The sequence below is a fragment of the Ruditapes philippinarum genome, unplaced genomic scaffold (genome assembly GCF_026571515.1).
Source record: "Ruditapes philippinarum isolate M1 unplaced genomic scaffold, ASM2657151v2 ctg265_1_1_1_1, whole genome shotgun sequence".
Taxonomy (NCBI): Eukaryota; Metazoa; Mollusca; class Bivalvia; order Venerida; family Veneridae; genus Ruditapes; species Ruditapes philippinarum.
The window spans coordinates 451,132-468,764 of record NW_026855197.1 but is presented as its reverse complement, the minus strand read 5'-3'; the positions used below and the strand labels follow the sequence as shown (position 1 = coordinate 468,764).

General features: G+C 31.3%; 1 protein-coding gene across 1 annotated transcript; it reads left to right on the top strand.

The window, feature by feature from the left end:
- Positions 1-1,562: 1,562 nt before the first annotated feature.
- On the top strand, positions 1,563-16,288 carry LOC132742431 (glycosyltransferase 1 domain-containing protein 1-like). Its single transcript, XM_060730855.1, has 11 exons — positions 1,563-2,059; positions 2,300-2,448; positions 3,837-3,942; positions 7,237-7,288; positions 7,784-7,823; positions 8,312-8,530; positions 10,705-10,760; positions 11,537-11,580; positions 12,280-12,400; positions 14,207-14,305; positions 14,858-16,288. The coding sequence occupies exons 1-11, from the start codon at positions 1,830-1,832 to the stop codon at positions 15,002-15,004; spliced, it is 1,263 nt and encodes a 420-aa protein (XP_060586838.1). The 5' UTR covers positions 1,563-1,829; the 3' UTR covers positions 15,005-16,288.
- Positions 16,289-17,633: the final 1,345 nt, after the last annotated feature.

Sequence of the window (17,633 nt, the reverse complement as noted above, 5' to 3'; positions counted from 1 at the left end):
GATTGATCATATTTAGGAAGAATGCTGTGCGCAAGAATGATAACTCCTCCATTTATAGTTTTTGAGTTATTGCCCTTTTTATTTTTCATACTATTTGTACGGAGGTTATCTCAAAAAGTATTACAGGTATCAACCTGAAACTTCGAAAATGCATTTAGGGCCAAGATCCATAATTCTATCTTGCATTTACGCTGATTTGTCTCCCCTTTTGAACTTTATATTTAGGTCAACATAAAGGTGCAGTTATTACAGAACAATTATTATCATTTCCAAAGGTATTTTTCTCTCAATACATTTCCTTTTCTAACATGACTGTCCATTCAAACTCCAACACGCCCATTACAAAACTGCTGACTTGTTCCTTGATTTTAAAAGGAATTTGCTGCATATATTTTTTAATATTTTTTATAAACAAAAATGATGGTTCCTGATAATTTAATCTTTTTACACATTTTTGTTCACAGGTAGAGGCCTTTTTATTATAAATGTGTTTTCTTGTGTACAGAAGTACTTTTGCTATCATAATTATTCACATCTTTATTAAGACACCTTTACACATTGCAATTTGACCGACAGTATACTTTGTTCAAATGTTTATTTGCTTTTATGATATTCAGATTCTTATTAGTAACTTAAGCTTATGTCGGCATCTTCCATTTAGTATATTCATAAATACTAATAAAAAGTATCAGTTGTTTCATATTTAACTGTATCTTTTTGAAGAACTATTTCAATTTTCACTTGCAGTACCTCAAACTTCTTTCCAAAAGTCTTTATCATAATGATTTTCTGGTAGATATAAAATGCAATTTGGTAGAGTGCTGGTCTGTCAGAAGGTAGACCTGTATTTAACCCCTATCCTTTCCATTAGTACAATGCCATATTATTTTGATAACGATTTGCCATAATGCCGGCAAATAAACACATAAGAAATTTCCAATTCCTGTAAATATATTGAATTACTGTATATGGTGTGATGAAGTATTTAATATGGTGGCTGATTTGTGCCATTTGTGTTTTCGTCCCGTGCCCCCGCCATTTTAACTTGTTAATTCCCGACCTTTCGCTTGGCGGGGTCGCGGGGCGAAAACACGCTAATTAATAAGCGGGGTCGCGGGGCGAAGTTTTATCTTATTAAACTTCGCCCCGCGCCACCGCCGTTTTATTTCTTAATTTTCGCTAATTAGCGCGTTTTTGCTCCGCGACTCCTTCATTTCTACTTGTTAATTCTCGATTTTTCGCTTGGCGTGGTCGCGGGGGGAAAACACGAATGGCACAAATCAGCCATGTGTGCAATAATTTAACGATAATATTTATAGCACAATATTAAAATTTGAAATATACATAACATGTACAGTGTATATATTCCATACATTTACGTAAACATGCTTTTCATTTTAAGGAACCACTTTTTCTGCGCCTTATTTTTCTAGTCTTATTATAGTATATAGCCTATATAGAACATTGAAAATAGTTTGTTTTAAGAGGTAAAAAAAGATTTAGCGGTGTTTATCATAAATGAATCAAAGTTACATCCCTTTAAAAGTTATACGCCATTTGTTCATTGGTAAACATGAAAAGTAAAAAAATAAGAAATGCAGAGTTTTACAATGAAGGACTTTCTTTAATGGTTATGCATGAGGAGGAAACATGAAAAATGCGTTTTAAATCAATAAAAAATCGCATATTGATATTGCAGATAATTGTGTATTGAAATTAGCGGCGTAAGTTCGACGAAAATGGAGCGCTTGATTAACTGAAACTGAAACTGTTTTTTTATACAAATTTACGACTGAGTCAGATTTATCCAAAAGGGTTTATCAGTATGAATGAAATTATATCAGAGAGAATGGCGTAGTGACAAGGTCGATCGTCTTTTTGTTAGAGATCGAAGTGTCTATAATGTTATCAGGTTTTACAAAGTACACGATAATAAACAGATAAACAGTATAAACAAGTGTCAATTAAACTACTACAGGTGTTGTTTTGAAATGAAAGTGTTATTACTTTCACCACTTGTAGACTTCTCAGGAAATTTTGCAACTGTAACAAGAATAAAGTAAGTGTTCTTAGTCAAAAATTTAATATTTTGGTAAAATTGATCTAAACAATTTTTTTACTGGAGGGATTTTTGTTTTTAAAAATATGTATATACTGTACTTTTTGAAGAGAAATGGCATAAAATAATTGCCTCAAATAAGTCCAAAACTTATCACTAAAAGCCATATGCAAAAGAAAAATTTCAATCAAGCAATGTTTTTAGTTATACTTAACATATAATTTACTTTATTTGAATTAGGAAAGGACTGGAGAAGAAGGGCTTGCGATGTTTCCTGAAATGCTCTTTGAAACTTTCAAGGAGCGAAGACCTCAAAGATACTCTAGATGAGTTGGGTATTGACATTATTTTAGCCGTCCATGTTTACAAATCTGGAAAAATTCTAATTGGTATGTAATTTTGTATAAATATGAAAAGTTTATCTTTAAATCTCAAAAAAAAATATTGTCCAATGTCCATACCCTGCTGAGTTTTGAGTAGAGGATTTATTTGTGTTTTGAATTTAGAATTACCATTGTTAATCTTATGAATTTTGATAGTGAAGTACTGACAGATAGCAGTATAAAGCAGTTGGTAGATTTAATCTTTACCCAAGAGATATTAACCTTTTCCACTAATAAAGAGCAAGGTCAGCCTTCATATCTGTGCAACCTGACTGGACAATTAACTAGTATACTGTTGATTGACCCATCGGAAATTTTCATCTTTTAGAAATTCAGCGGGTTATGCAGACTTGCCTAGGTCTATACTTTGGGCATAGGAGTGTCAATAACAATGTGCATTGTATTTTTAACATTTTTAAACTTCATTCATTGCAGTATTATCGACTTGCAAACAAATGATATATGAATACCTGTAAAGAATACACAAGTACATGGGGAGTTCTCATATTCCCAGTCGTAATGTTTAAAAAAAGAAATAATATTGGTAAAGTGTATTGATTAAAGATAGATTTAAGAGGCAATAATTTGTCTGGGCAGCTTAGATTATTTTGATCAGATCACTTGTGATTGTAAATTGATTTTTATTTTTAAATATATACAATGTTAAAACATTTCAAGGCCATATAGATTTATATTTACGAATACATTACAAGGATTTGATAATACATGTATTATTTATGGAAGATATTAAATTGTTATCAATAGCATTTGTTGTAACTTTAGAATCTTTCTTATTATTCTAAATGCTACATTGATAAGTCAAGTTTACAACCCATAAGAATAATGAATTTGTAGAATAAATAATGGGTAAGACAAACTAAAACATACATGTCAGACAGACCTGTATTATATTGTACATTGTTAACCTTTAACCTACTGAAAGTGATTTGCCTTTACCATTAGTCCACAGCTAGGCCAGCAGTCTGGTTTTTGTATGTTGTGAATGAAATTCCTTGAAATTTATATGGACTGTTCCAAATTATAAGCAGGGCAAGTCCATTAGCTTAACGTTTAAGGTATTGACCGTATTCACTCCTTACAGGAGAGTATTTGTTATTTCATATATTTGAATTCTGGTTGGTAATTGAATGTGTAAATAATTCTTATATTAACTTATTAATTTTTCAAACCATTGGACAATTCAGATATATTCCAGTATACATGTGCAGGAATATAGGTACGCTTAAGGTCTTTCTCCATCAGTAAAGCTAAAATGTCACCAAATATGGCCGTTACTAAGTCACATTGACTTGTAACTCGAAACTGGACTACAATACAATAAAAAATACAAATTATTATCTATGATAAATGTAAATTTATCGCACCATTTCCAGATGTGAAGATACCGTATATTTTGATTCTCGGTGGAACTGACGTCAATGAGCTTACGTCAGATCATGAGAAGATGGACATTATGACGAAGGCAGTGAATAATTCAAGGTATAATCATCACCTTGGTTTAGTGGTAGTCTTTAATCTAAGAAAATTATAACTTTTCTTATTCAGTGACACAGTACAATCTTACTACAGTCCATCATAGTTCTCTAATGATTGTCAAAGATAAATATTGGAAATCAACACCTTAAAGGGACTCCACTGAGGTTTAAAGCCAAACAAACATAACATTTGAATTTCTTACATAAATGAGCTGGAGCACTTTTAACAGTAATATATGCAAAGGTAGTTAAGAAATATACTATGAAATAATTTCAAAATCATATTTTAATGCTTTTCTTAGCCCAATATGAGTGAAAAGCTTTTAATTTGGGTCATTTTTTTTACAATTTGAATAATTATTCTGGAAAAACGAAGTGCGGGAAAGATCTGAAATTTTGCACAAAGATTAGTGGTAGAGCGGGTGTGGGTATTACCGAACGTGCGTGTATTTCCGAACACAATTTTTTTTCCACCATAACCTTCTTAATGTTCTTCTTATAAGGCAGTGACATCAGAAACATGATGTCACTTCCTTTCCCGACATATCTGTAATATTGCCAACGTGATACTTGACAAAGCAAAGATTTCCAAGACTAAAATACTACTACGCTTGACAAGTAAGTACTTCGTTACAAATATTCTAATTTTAGATACTTGACGTCATAAGGTTATCTGGTCACGTGATTTTGATAAGTCACATGTTTCTTGTTATTTGTGAAACTAATACATGTACTGTGATATAGAAAATAACTCAATATGTCACTTAGATATTTATTTACTGAGTTATTTACATGTTCGGAATTACAAGCAGTTAAATTTTGTCAATTTTTGTGTGTATTACCGAACGCAATGCTTACACTGATTAAAACAACACAGTTATCATTATTATAGCGTTATAAATTTATCTAAATACAAAATAAATAATTTCATACATCTAAATAAATAAAATAAATTAATTAAGCAATTATCAATCAATTGATTAAAATAAATAAATAAATAAATAAATAAATTAATTAATTAATTAATTAATTAATTAATGCTTTCATTCAACCAATCAAAAAGATATATAGAAAGATAAATAAATGAATAAGTAAATATAAAAATAGAATAACAAATGAATAGATAAACAAATAAATAGCTCTAGAGAAAGAAAAAAATGATCAGACAGACATAGACAATTTCTTTTTATGAATGAGCAGGGAGAAAAACGCAAAACGAGAACGTAATTGAGCAGAATTAAAATGCTTGACCATGTAGCTGAATTAGATCGTTTAAACTCTGTTAGTTGAAACCAAGCATCAAAAAAAGATTCCATAGTCCACCCCTCACAATACTGTCCCGGTCATAAGTTGGCCAGTTCTAACTAAAGTCTGAGGATAGACGTATTGTAGAATTGGTCATGCACGTCATGTCTCAATTATCGGCTATGGAGGCACAAGACTAGAGCTTGCACACACTTGAACTTGAAAATACTTTATGGTGAAAGTCCCTGAACAGCTTTCGTGAAAACAAACCCAGCAGATCTTGGCTGGAGGGTTACTTTCGCCGCAACCCTGAACTGACTCTTCGTACAACCATTCAGCTTGGAAAAGAGAAAGGGAGAGAGAGAGAGAGAGAGATCGATTGATTGTTTCCCAGAAAAGGTTAAAAGATTAAAAGATTGTTTTCTGAGTTCAAACACTACCTTAGGGAGGAGTTAAAAGATACAGATTTACGTAGATTTCACATTACCTGAGTATCTGACAAGTACCTCTTTTGAGTACAAATATTGTTAAGATCACATGGTCAGCTGTTATTGAATGAAAATTAATTTGTCTTCAAATTATTTAATATTTACACATTTGAACACGTAATATAATATGTTATCTATGTCTCTGGTAATACATTGTTCAATAGTGAATACTTGCGAAACATTAATGCTTACATCAATAGTGAAATGATTTGTTTTTAATTTATCTATATTTCAAGTGAAGATTAACGTTTTTTTAAAAAAGTTGGCAGTGTTCGGAAATACACGCATGTGTGTTCGGTATTACACGCATATGGTCGGTAATAGAAGCAGTCAGGTCTAATATATGAAATGTAATAACTCTTTAGATAATGTGCGTAGATAAGTGTTTCTTGCATGTAAATGTAAAGGAAAACTCATATTCGTCAAATGTCAATTGGAAATCGTGATTACTGCGTGTATTACCGAATACTACTTATTTCACCTTAAGTGTTCGGTAATACCCACACCCGCTCTACATCAAGTGGTACATTTATCTGGAAAAAATATTTTCAGTCCCATCATGTCAAAATACCTCAGTGGAGTCCCTTTAAAGAATGCATTAAAATAGACACAATTGAAAAAAAAGATACTGTCTCTGTTTGATTTAGCCTTAAGCATTGATAGTAGTGGTAAATGTAATCAATCCTCCACGCCCCCTTAGCATAATGGCTCAAGCTTAACAACCAACTTCTGGGTGGTTTTTAAGTACAAAATTTTAAAACATCCACAGATGTTTTTCAGCAAACAAATTTATTATTGTAAGTTAAAACATATAAATTGTGCAAGTTAATTATATCCCACATTTACATCCTTTGGCATGATTAGCTAAAGAGTATTAATGTGTAAAATGCATGTTACTCCATTGTCTTGCCTAGTGAATACATGTATATTCCTGTACAATAATATATTATTGTTAGAATGAAAACAATTGATATTACTTATATTTTTATCACTGATAAAAGTTTAATTTGGATTATGGTTTTAATGCAAATAAAAGAAGAAAGCAACTAAATTTTTCACTTTTGATACTGTAATATTAGTTTTCAAAAGTAATACGATAAAGTTTGAAGATTTTTCTTTTCAATTTAACATGACAAGCACAAATATACTGCCTATTTGCTGCAGTTATTATGTACATGTCGTCACCTATGTGCAGTAACAGGTTAACTCCTTATACAATTTAATAGGAGTTAGCCCGTTACTGCACTAAGGTGACGATGTATACATTTTAACTTACAATAAAGTTTGTTCCTGTTGAACTTTTCTTTCATATGTATTATATGTTATGCAAATATAACTGATGAATTGCAATATATATTTTAGGTAGTTCATTGTCAAATAATCATAGTGAAATTATTCAGCTACATGTAATTGTTTCTCTATGATATTTTTATAATGACCCATCATCTATTACCCACGGTATATAATCTAAACATAGTATGTACAGAATATATACCGTGGGTAACCAAGGATGATAATGACAATGAGTCATGAAATAAAGTGAAGATACATGTATGTTGTTTCAGGCATATTGTAGCATTTGGTGAATCATTGGCAGTGAAATTTAAGTCCTGTTGGGTAAGTCTTCGTCAAGTCATGCAATTTTTAGATTATGGCTTCTATAAGTTTTTGCTTTCAGCAAAAAAAAATCTAAATGTATGATTGTTGTAATGTTGTTACTTACACATTTATAAATATTCTGAAAAAAATATGTTTTAACCAAGTCATGCATTTTTATTTCTTAATAAGCTTTTGTTTTAGGGTTGGGCTTATGTGTAGCAATACACCTACAGTACCCATGGAATTCTTACTTACTAAAATGCCACAGTTGTATGTTTAATTCAGAAGAGTTGTTTTTCATTCTCTGAATTGTCTATTTTCACCTGTAGAAAATCAGGCCAGCTTTTAATCCATGTTGGCAGCTAAATAATTGAAGCTTCACTTTTCACTATCAGTTTGGGACAGTAACTGATCCTTATTCAAAGAAGGGCATGTGTTTTTTATATAGGAATTTTCATAACTGACACAAACCATTTGTTTTGTTATGACATGTCACTCATTTCTCTATTTCAGCCTAACTATGACCCTATGAATGTTTCAATTATTCCCCAAGGTAATAGATTCAATCATGTTTTAATTTAAGAAACAATAATTAATTTTACTTTCTTACAAGATGAAGTTTCTTTTGTATTTTGTACTCTTTTTTTTAAACATTAAAGATTTTTGTTTCAACATATTAGATTGATTGTAATCATACCAGTTCTAAGATGTTAGTTTTTAGCTTGACTATTCAAAGAATAGGGAGAGCTGTTGTACTCACCCTGGCATAAGCATTGCCTCCACACTTTTTGCCAAGCTTTTGCGTGCCAGTTGGTGTCTACAAAACTGAAGGGAATGGGTTGCAACTTCGCACACTTGTTCTCTTTAATTATCTAACATGTTGAGCACCGGTCCCTTAACTCTTCCCTAAATTTTTACAGAGTTATGCCCCTTTTCTTACTGTCAAGAACTGAGAATAGTTGAGCAATCTGTCTTACAGATTCTTTAGGAAGAACTAATGATTTTTTATAGATGAAATTTTAATTTTTGGTTTTATTTAAGGGGTTGAAGTCTTTCCCAACAGTTTTTCAATCACAAGCTACATAAAGAACCATGCAAAGGATATTGTAACAGAGCAAGAGGGTCAACCAAACTGTTTATATGGCTGTGACACTGATCTGCTTATCAGACAACTGAGCAAGTCAGAATGTAAAATATTCACCATCGTTGGAGGGATCCGATCTGTGAAAAACCCTTTATTTCTGATCAAAACATTTTCAGGTATACAGAAAAATTGTTTGAAATATAGCTAAACATGTACATGTACTTTTAAAGGTTACACTCAAGCATAGGCAATGCTTGTAAAATTAAGGGAATTTAAATAGAGGATATTGAATGAGTGTAAGTTCAAAACTGGATTTATTGCATGAGTTGAACAAAATTATATTATGCGAACCTCTGGCGAGCATAATATTATTTTATTCAATGAGTGCAATAAATTCAGTTTTGAACTTACACAAATTTCATGTTCTATTTATCACATACCCAAAATAAAGACCATTTCAAGTGAAATAAGATCATTTTTCATTGATGCGCCTATAGTATAATGCTAACATTTAGCACGTCTTTACACTATGTTTGTATAACGCTAAAGACGTCACATCTTGGAGGTTTGAACTTGTTACCATCAGTTTACATATTGGAGTTTTGAACTTGCTACCGTCAGTTTACTTATTGGAGTTTTGAACTTATTACCACCAGTTTACATATTGGATATTTGAACTTTTACCATCAGTTTACATATTGGAGGTTTGAACTTGTTACCGTCAGTTTACATATTGGAGGTTTGAACTTGTTACCATCAGTTTACATATTGGAGATTTGAACTTGTTACCATCAGTTTACATATTGGAGATTTGAACTTGTTACCACCAGTTTACATATTGGAGTTTTGAACTTGTTACCATCAGTTTACATATTGGAGTTTTGAACTTGTTACCACCAGTTTACATATTGGAGGTTTGAACTTGTTACCATCAGTTTACATATTGGAGTTATGAACTTGTTACCATCAGTTTACATATTGGAGGTTTGAACTTGTTACCATCAGTTTACATATTGGAGGTTTGAACTTGTTACCACCAGTTTACATATTGGAGATTTGAACTTGTTACCACCAGTTTACATTTTGGAAAATTGAACTTGTTACCACCAGTTTACATATTGAAGGTTTGAACTTGTTACCACCAGTTTACATATTGGAGGTTTGAACTTGTTACCACCAGTTTACATATTGGAGATTTGAACTTATTACCACCAGTTTACATATTGGATATTTGAACTTTTACCATCAGTTTACATATTGGAGGTTTGAACTTGTTACCGTCAGTTTACATATTGGAGTTTTGAACTTGTTACCACCAGTTTACATTTTGGAAAATTGAACTTGTTACCACCAGTTTACATATTGAAGGTTTGAACTTGTTACCACCAGTTTACATATTGGAGGTTTGAACTTGTTACCACCAGTTTACATATTGGAGATTTGAACTTGTTACCACCAGTTTACATTTTGGAGAATTGAACTTGTTACCATCAGTTTACATATTGAAGGTTTGAACTTGTTACCACCAGTTTACATATTTGAGGTTTGAATTTGTTACAACCAGTTTACACATTTGAGGTTTGAACTTGTTACCATCAGTTTACATATTAGTGGATTGAACTTGTTACAACCAGTTTACATATTTGAGGTTTGAACTTGTTTATCAGTTTACATATTTGAACTTGTTAGCATTTGTTTATATATTGGAGATTTGACTTTGTTACCATCAGTTTATGTCTTGAAGACTTGAACTTGTTACCATCAGTTTACGTATTGAAGGTTTGAACTTGTTACCACCAGTTTACATATTGGAGATTTGAACTTGTTACCACCAGTTTACATATTGGAGGTTTGAACTTGTTACCACCAGTTTACATATTGGAGGTTTGAACTTGTTACCACCAGTTTACATATTGGAGATTTGAACTTGTTACCACCAGTTTACATTTTGGAAAATTGAACTTGTTACCATCAGTTTACGTATTGGAGCTTTGAACTTGTTAGCATTAGTTTACACATTGGAGCATTAGTTTATATCTTGAAGATTTGAACTTGTTACATTAGTTTACATATTGGAGATTTGAACTTGTTACCATCACTTAACATATTGGAGATTTGAACTTGTTAGCATCAGTTTACATATTGGAGATTTGAACTTGTTAGCATTAGTTTACATATTGGAGATTTGAACTTGTTACCATCAGTTTACAGAAGGGACTGTTGAGAGGGGGATTTTTACAAGGCAAAGTAACTTTATCTTCTGTTTACAGATTTGAGATTTAATCTTAAATTTTCTTAATGCAGTTCTTTTACATGTTGGAGATTTAAACTTGTTACCGTCTGTTTACAGATTGGAGAATGAAACAAGGTAAAGTCACATGCTGGCTACTGTTTGTTGGTGCTCATGTAAGTTTTATTCATTTATCTCTATCTTTGCCATCTTGTCATGGTCTGCACTGTTTGCTATTCAGTCAGAACATGTGTTGAAAATTTTCCTAAAAATGATGAATGGTTTTGTCCAGATTGAAAGATAGACAAGTCCATTTAAAAAGGGTTATAATGCTAATGAACCTTTAAAAAAAGATTGTGTAGGCTGTAGCTCTACCTAGTCATTTAACCATACTGGGTAAGTATAGGTGTATTAATGACATCAGATTAAAAAAATTTGCCTAGGTACAGTTTAACTATCATAGAATTATTCCCCTTTCATGATCATTTAAAAGGTGTCCTAATAAAGCAGGAAAATTGTATCTTTACCTTGGCAATTTTCATGAAACTATCAATTTAAACCCAGGGTGTTTCAAATACCTCGATTATATAATAAATAACCATAGTAAATCAGCTTAATTTTAGTATATATATTTGTAAATGTACTAGTATTTGTATTTCATAAATGGAATTGGCTTGAGGAATTAATGATACATGTAAAACATCATTATAAACCACACAATAGTGTTTATTAATTTATTGAATTACTTTCACAAGCTAGTACTAGTAATGTATTCTAAATATACTTAAAGAATTTCTGCTATCCATGTATCATTTATACAATACAACAAGCTGGTAGGCATAGCTGATAATTTTTAGAGAGTCCAGGAAAGAATATCTCACTCGCTTTGAAACTTCATGACATTGTATTTACAAGATTATAGTACTGATAAAAATCTTCTCTTTTTTTGTAGCAAAATGACACGTTTTTTGAAAAGTTCAAAGAGGAAGTTAGAAGGTATTTAATTTTAGTTTTAAAATTTCTTTATCTGTTGGCCTGGAGAATTCTTGTGAATGAACTTAATTATCCCATTTTGAATTTGGAACAGTCCATTCATTACCCTATAGTACAGTAACAGGTTAATTTCTATATAAAATGTTAACCCATTTATGCACTTAGGCATATTAAAATTTAATAGTGAACTCGTTACTGCTATATTAGGTAAGAAATTGTTTCAGTGATTTCAATATCAAATTTATTGGCAGCATATAGTATGGGGTTTCATCATATTGTTCAAAAATTTATCTGGTCTTGCTTACTTAAGCTATTTTCAAAGGTAAGTTATCGTCCATGATAACAAGGTTGAAGATATTGATATTTTTCCAAGATTTTTTTTTTAAATGACATTGAACATAATAGTGATAAAATACACTGAAATAGACTACATTGTATAATTTGTAGAAACAGTTTTAGCTTCACTACATGTATCTGAAAAATAATTTTGCTATCCATTTCACTTTGGTTTTGGTTATGGGACAAGTTCATGTAAGTCAGGGTCTATAGTTTTTTGCTTTGATTCTTATATATAAGGTTTGGTAGATAATTTCTAAAATGTGTACAAATAATATTTACCAGGTGCTGTTGATATTTATGTTTATTTTAGATTTTTTTTACAGTATACAGATTTAACAAATGATTGAATTTTGAATTTATTAGGTGCCCTGGAGTGGTTTATATTCCTGCTTTATCAACAGAAGACGCCCATGCTCTTATTCAGGACAGTTTTGCTCTTGTCAACTGCTCAGACAGTGAAGGAATGGCCCTAGCAATTTTAGAGGTAAATTTTGGATTTCTTTGATAGTTCAATACAATGTGAAAAAAGTCAAATCCTAAATAAAACTGCACATTATGCTGTGTGTAAAACACATAAAGGTCTGTACTTATGTCAGATTGTAGTTGAATGAGGTACACTCGTGATCTTTATGTTTAGCTCATTGTTCCATTATTATGGCTGCTTTGTCGAGATAGATCTCCATACTTTTAGTGAAATTTTAAAATACGTACTGCTGCAGATCATGATCAGATGCACGGATGTGCACTGGTCGCATGAGTATAATCTGTTGCAAAGAGTTAAGAAACATTGTGGTTCTGTACAGGTGCTTCTTTACAACAGATATATTGCTCTCAATACAACAGATATATTGCTCTCAATACAACAGATATATTGCTCTCAATACAACAGATATATTGCTCTCAATACAACAGATATATTGCTCTCAATACAACAGATATATTGCTCTCAATACAACAGATATATTGCTCTCAATACAACAGTTATATTGCTCTCAATACAACAGATATATTGCTCTCAATACAACAGATATATTGCTCTCAATACAACAGATTAAAAATATCTGTCATATGTTGCGGTTCGGACCGGAATATCCGTTCCGAGGGGACACGCCCATTGGGCGGTAACGAGGCTTGCCGAGTTACCGCCCATGGGCGGGTTCCCGAGAGAGGGATATTCAGGTCCGAACCGCAAACATATGTCAGATATTTTTTCTTGCATATTCTGCCATATTATTTCATATTTAAAATGGTTTACCTCAATATGATATATGTTCATGGAAATTAAAGTCATTTCATCCCTAACTATTTTCTTAAAATAGCGTATGAACTTACAACTTTTAATAACAACGGCGAAATGACGTCATCCAAAGCACATATTTCCCTTCTAAAACGATGTCATTTTACCGCGGTTCATTCATAAACTGCGCTAAAATGATGTTGTTGTTTGGCACGCGACTCATCTGGCACCCCCCATGCCAGATGAAATTTCCGGCATGGGTAAAACTCACGGAAACGCCAGTCTGCTATGCAAGAAATATTGCTCTCAATACAACAGATATATTGCTCTCAATACAACAGATATATTGCGCACAAAAACAATAGATTTCAGAGAGTTTATTTTTCAGTAGTTTATGAGATCCTTTGGCCACCTTGACAAATGAAATAAAGTAAATGAATGGACCACTGTTAACAATATTTTATTTAATTTGTGCTCATCAGCTTTTGCAGTTTTTATGTACATGTATTGCCCATCAAAGCAAAAATTCTTTTCTTTAACCCTTGTCATTCAAGTACTGTCAGGTTTATGCAGCATGATATATTATAGCAAGAGTATTATACATAGATGTTTGATGGTTCATGTAAAATTATGATGTGTATAAGAATAAGGGGTTTAAAATACAGCAAAGTAGGGCCGAAAGGTGATTAACGGCAGAATGAAAGAATGAATAATGACCATTGAAAAGTCACGTTACACTTGTAATCAGTTAAAATCATATGCAATTTTATTACTTTATGTAGTAACAAGTGAATTAAATGATGAATATATACAGAATTTCAATTGTTTATGACAACAATAACATTATTATTTCTAACTGAGTTATGCAATTGTATCATTGTTCAGTACTGGTTAGTTCCAGAAAATAGTGGAGGTTGATTCCAGGAATTAGTACTGGTTAGTTCCAGGAATGGATTGGAATGTCTGTGTTCCCTACGTGAACAGATTCTTTTAAAACTAATTGAGTTATGTTTATGCTTTAGTTGTAACATTAAATTTCAACAATTATTTCAGGCTATGGCTCTGAAAACACTTGTAATAGCACGAAATATACCAGGTAATACTGCGGTTGTTGACGATGGACAGAATGGTATTGTATTTGATACACCAGAGGTAATAACGTTTTTTTATTGTATCAATTAGTTATTGTACTTGAACTTTATTTTTATCTGCCCGAAATATTTTAGCGTATAATGTTATGCACCAGATCGTCCGTCTGTTAGCCGGTTTCTTGTTCGGTCTGTATTTTTTGAACTGGTGGAAGGAAATTGAAACTGCTTGGCAGAAGTATTAAAAAACATTTTTTTAGACAAGTGTTGATTGGGTTTCTACCCTAATTGAAAGAGTATTTTTGATTACTCAAACAAATTAACATTTTGGGCATATATTGCCCTGTCTTTGCAGTGCTCCTGTTTATAATGAGTGCAACATTTTGTACAACTTCATATTTCATCAACCATGAATTTAAAAGAGATTTTCGTGAAACTTTATTTGACATCAAAATTTGAGGTTATTATTTGAAGGCCAATAACTTTAGCCTTGAGTTATGGCCTTTTATGAAGTAAAAAAATTCCTGTTTTATATTGAGCAGGGTTACTGTTTATTTAGTTAATGTGTTGTAATAAATGAGGTATTTGTAACATTCATAATGTTGTTTTGTTTCAGAATTTCATAGAAAAAGTTGAGAATTTACTTGAAGCTCCTGAGATAATAAAGAGAATCACCGAGGAAGCATTCAACTACATATCAAACAAGCATTCTGTAGCCAATGAGGAAAACGCCTACTTTTCCTTACTGACAAAATATTGCTGATTACTAAATTTTTTTATAGATTTTACCTTAAAAACACTATGATGTCCCACTACAATGTTGCCATGCATTATCCTTTTTTCCTTGTTATTTTGTGTGGATAAGGACTAAACTGGTGTAGACTTTACTGATTTCATCACTGTTAAGCATACCCTGATAATACAAGAAACCTCGATAATATGAGAAACCTCTATAATACGAGAAACAGGGATACTTACTTTTATTTGATTTCATTTGACATCATTTATCTAGCTGTGTAGAATTATAAAATTAAATTCATATTTTATTTTAAAAATACCTCTGGTTGATAAGAACAAATGATATTGGTACTTAAAAAGGACATTTTGGTGGGTTTTGAAATCTGTGGATTTTTTCTTTATATAATAAAAAAGGTAGCAGTGTGTTGTACTGTAATGAGTAATAAGGTTTAAAGATCAATTACACTTACTCTAATATCCCCTTATTTAGAATAATGAAATTACCGTTTACTTGGAATTTAGAACTGACCTTTGGTAGTTTTAAACTTCACCATGTCAAAATATTAGAAATGAAAAAAACAACAGTAAAGAATCGGGTGAAACATAGACAGGCTTGACACTATTCTTGTGACCATCATTCCATCATGGCAGCTAATATTCTCAGAGTTATTTTATCACAAAAGTCATAACATCATGAAAGTTCATGAAAGTTCAACATATATTTTATAAAAAGTTTGCCAGGGGTCTTTTTTTAACTTACACACTATCCAAACAGGATAGTAACTGTGATATGAATGAACAATGCATAGATATCTTTTAAAAAAATGAAAACTTTATCTTAAATTGTTATATTTATGATTAAAGGAACTCTATTACTTCTCTTGAACTTGTTTTAGATATGAAATTCTACCTGCTTGGTACAATCTTTTTTGAGGGTTTTTGCTGTTGCTGTTGTTTTTGTTTTTGCTGTTTGACTCATCATAGGCAGATCTCCTCAGCCTTTTTTGAGGCAATACGACTGTGATATTCTATACATATAGAAATGTATTATGCTATGTTCTTAATTTGCTTACTCTTTTGATTCACTAGAATGCCCAAACTTACATATATTTAACCTGGAACACTGTATCATCAATTTAGTTAAAGCTGCACGCCTCCAGATGAGCTAAAATATTTCAAGAAATTCAATCTTTAGAAAAATGTATTAAGATCTTGAGAAAACTAAAAAGATTCAATGTTTAATTAATTATTTGTATGTTATGTGAGATTAATGACTGAGTTTGCAGTATCAATCACTATATAATTCTACTGCGTTACTAACTTTGTAATTTTGTATATTTTGACCTCTTTTTGGTCATTTATGTGGAATGTAAGTGCTGTTTGCAATGTGTAAATTACTTTCTTTGACTACTTTACATTATTATACAGTTAAATATATTTTCAAAATTTTCATGAAAATTGGCATAAATCCGGAAGCACGCTGCTTTAAAGTCTCAGCTATGTCTGAAATGGTTAATTTTTTTATGAGAAGCAGACAAAGTTTCCGTAAACATTGTATTTTTTGTTGAATTGAGTAGGTGAAATATTCGAAATATTTCGGTGAAAGAGACGCATTGATAATACAGAGGAGTAAATAGTATACATTTATGTTTTTAAGGATACAGTGCATAAGGTTCAATTTTTTCGTTGATCGAATCATGACATGGTGCATTGGGCCTGGAAAGAATAAAATATCCAGCTTCACAATTAATCTAGTACTAGTATCTTAGAAAATGACCAAAAATGACCAAAAAAGATTCATTTTAAATAATAGTATTACTTGTTTATAAGTGTTAAATTTTTTATCATTGTAACAATGTATGAATTTTGTTATATTTATCACACAACATCACTTGTTCTGATATCATAGATATCGTTGTGTATTTCTATTCATTAGACATAGATAGAGGATATTGAATGAGTGAAAGTTCAATACTGAATTTATTGCACGAGTTAAATAAAATTATATTATGCGAGCCTCTGGCGAGCATAATATTATTTTATTCAATGAGTGCAATAAATTCAGTAATGAACTTACACGAATTTAATATTCTATTTATCACATACCCAAAATAAAGACCGTTTAAAGTGAAATAAGAGTCATTTTTCATTGAAGCGCCTATAATATAACGCTACAGTTTGGCGCGTCTTTACACTATGTTTGAATAACGCTAATGACATCACGTCAAAATATATGCACAGCCGTGCAATACCATATTTACGGAGTCGCAAAATCGGCACGGGTGTGTGATAAAAAGTGTTATGAGGTAATCAGCTTTATTTTATTTCACTAGGTACCATGACAATGTGCAGGGTTTTTGTTTTACTATGTTTTCTTTGATGTATCATGTGATGTGATATAAAAAATCTTACATTAGTTTTCATACAGAATGTCATGTTCATTTTCCATTGACACAGAAATCATAGGATCATTTTATAACTTTTCCAAGACTTATTTGAAGTAAGTTTATATTATGACTTGAAAATAAATAAATTAATAAATAAATAAATAAAAAACTTTATGAAATAACTTGGAAATAAGTTTTTTTTAAACAGACTTTGAAGGGGATAAAGCTATAATCTAATGAAATGTTTTGATAAAATTTAAACATTAA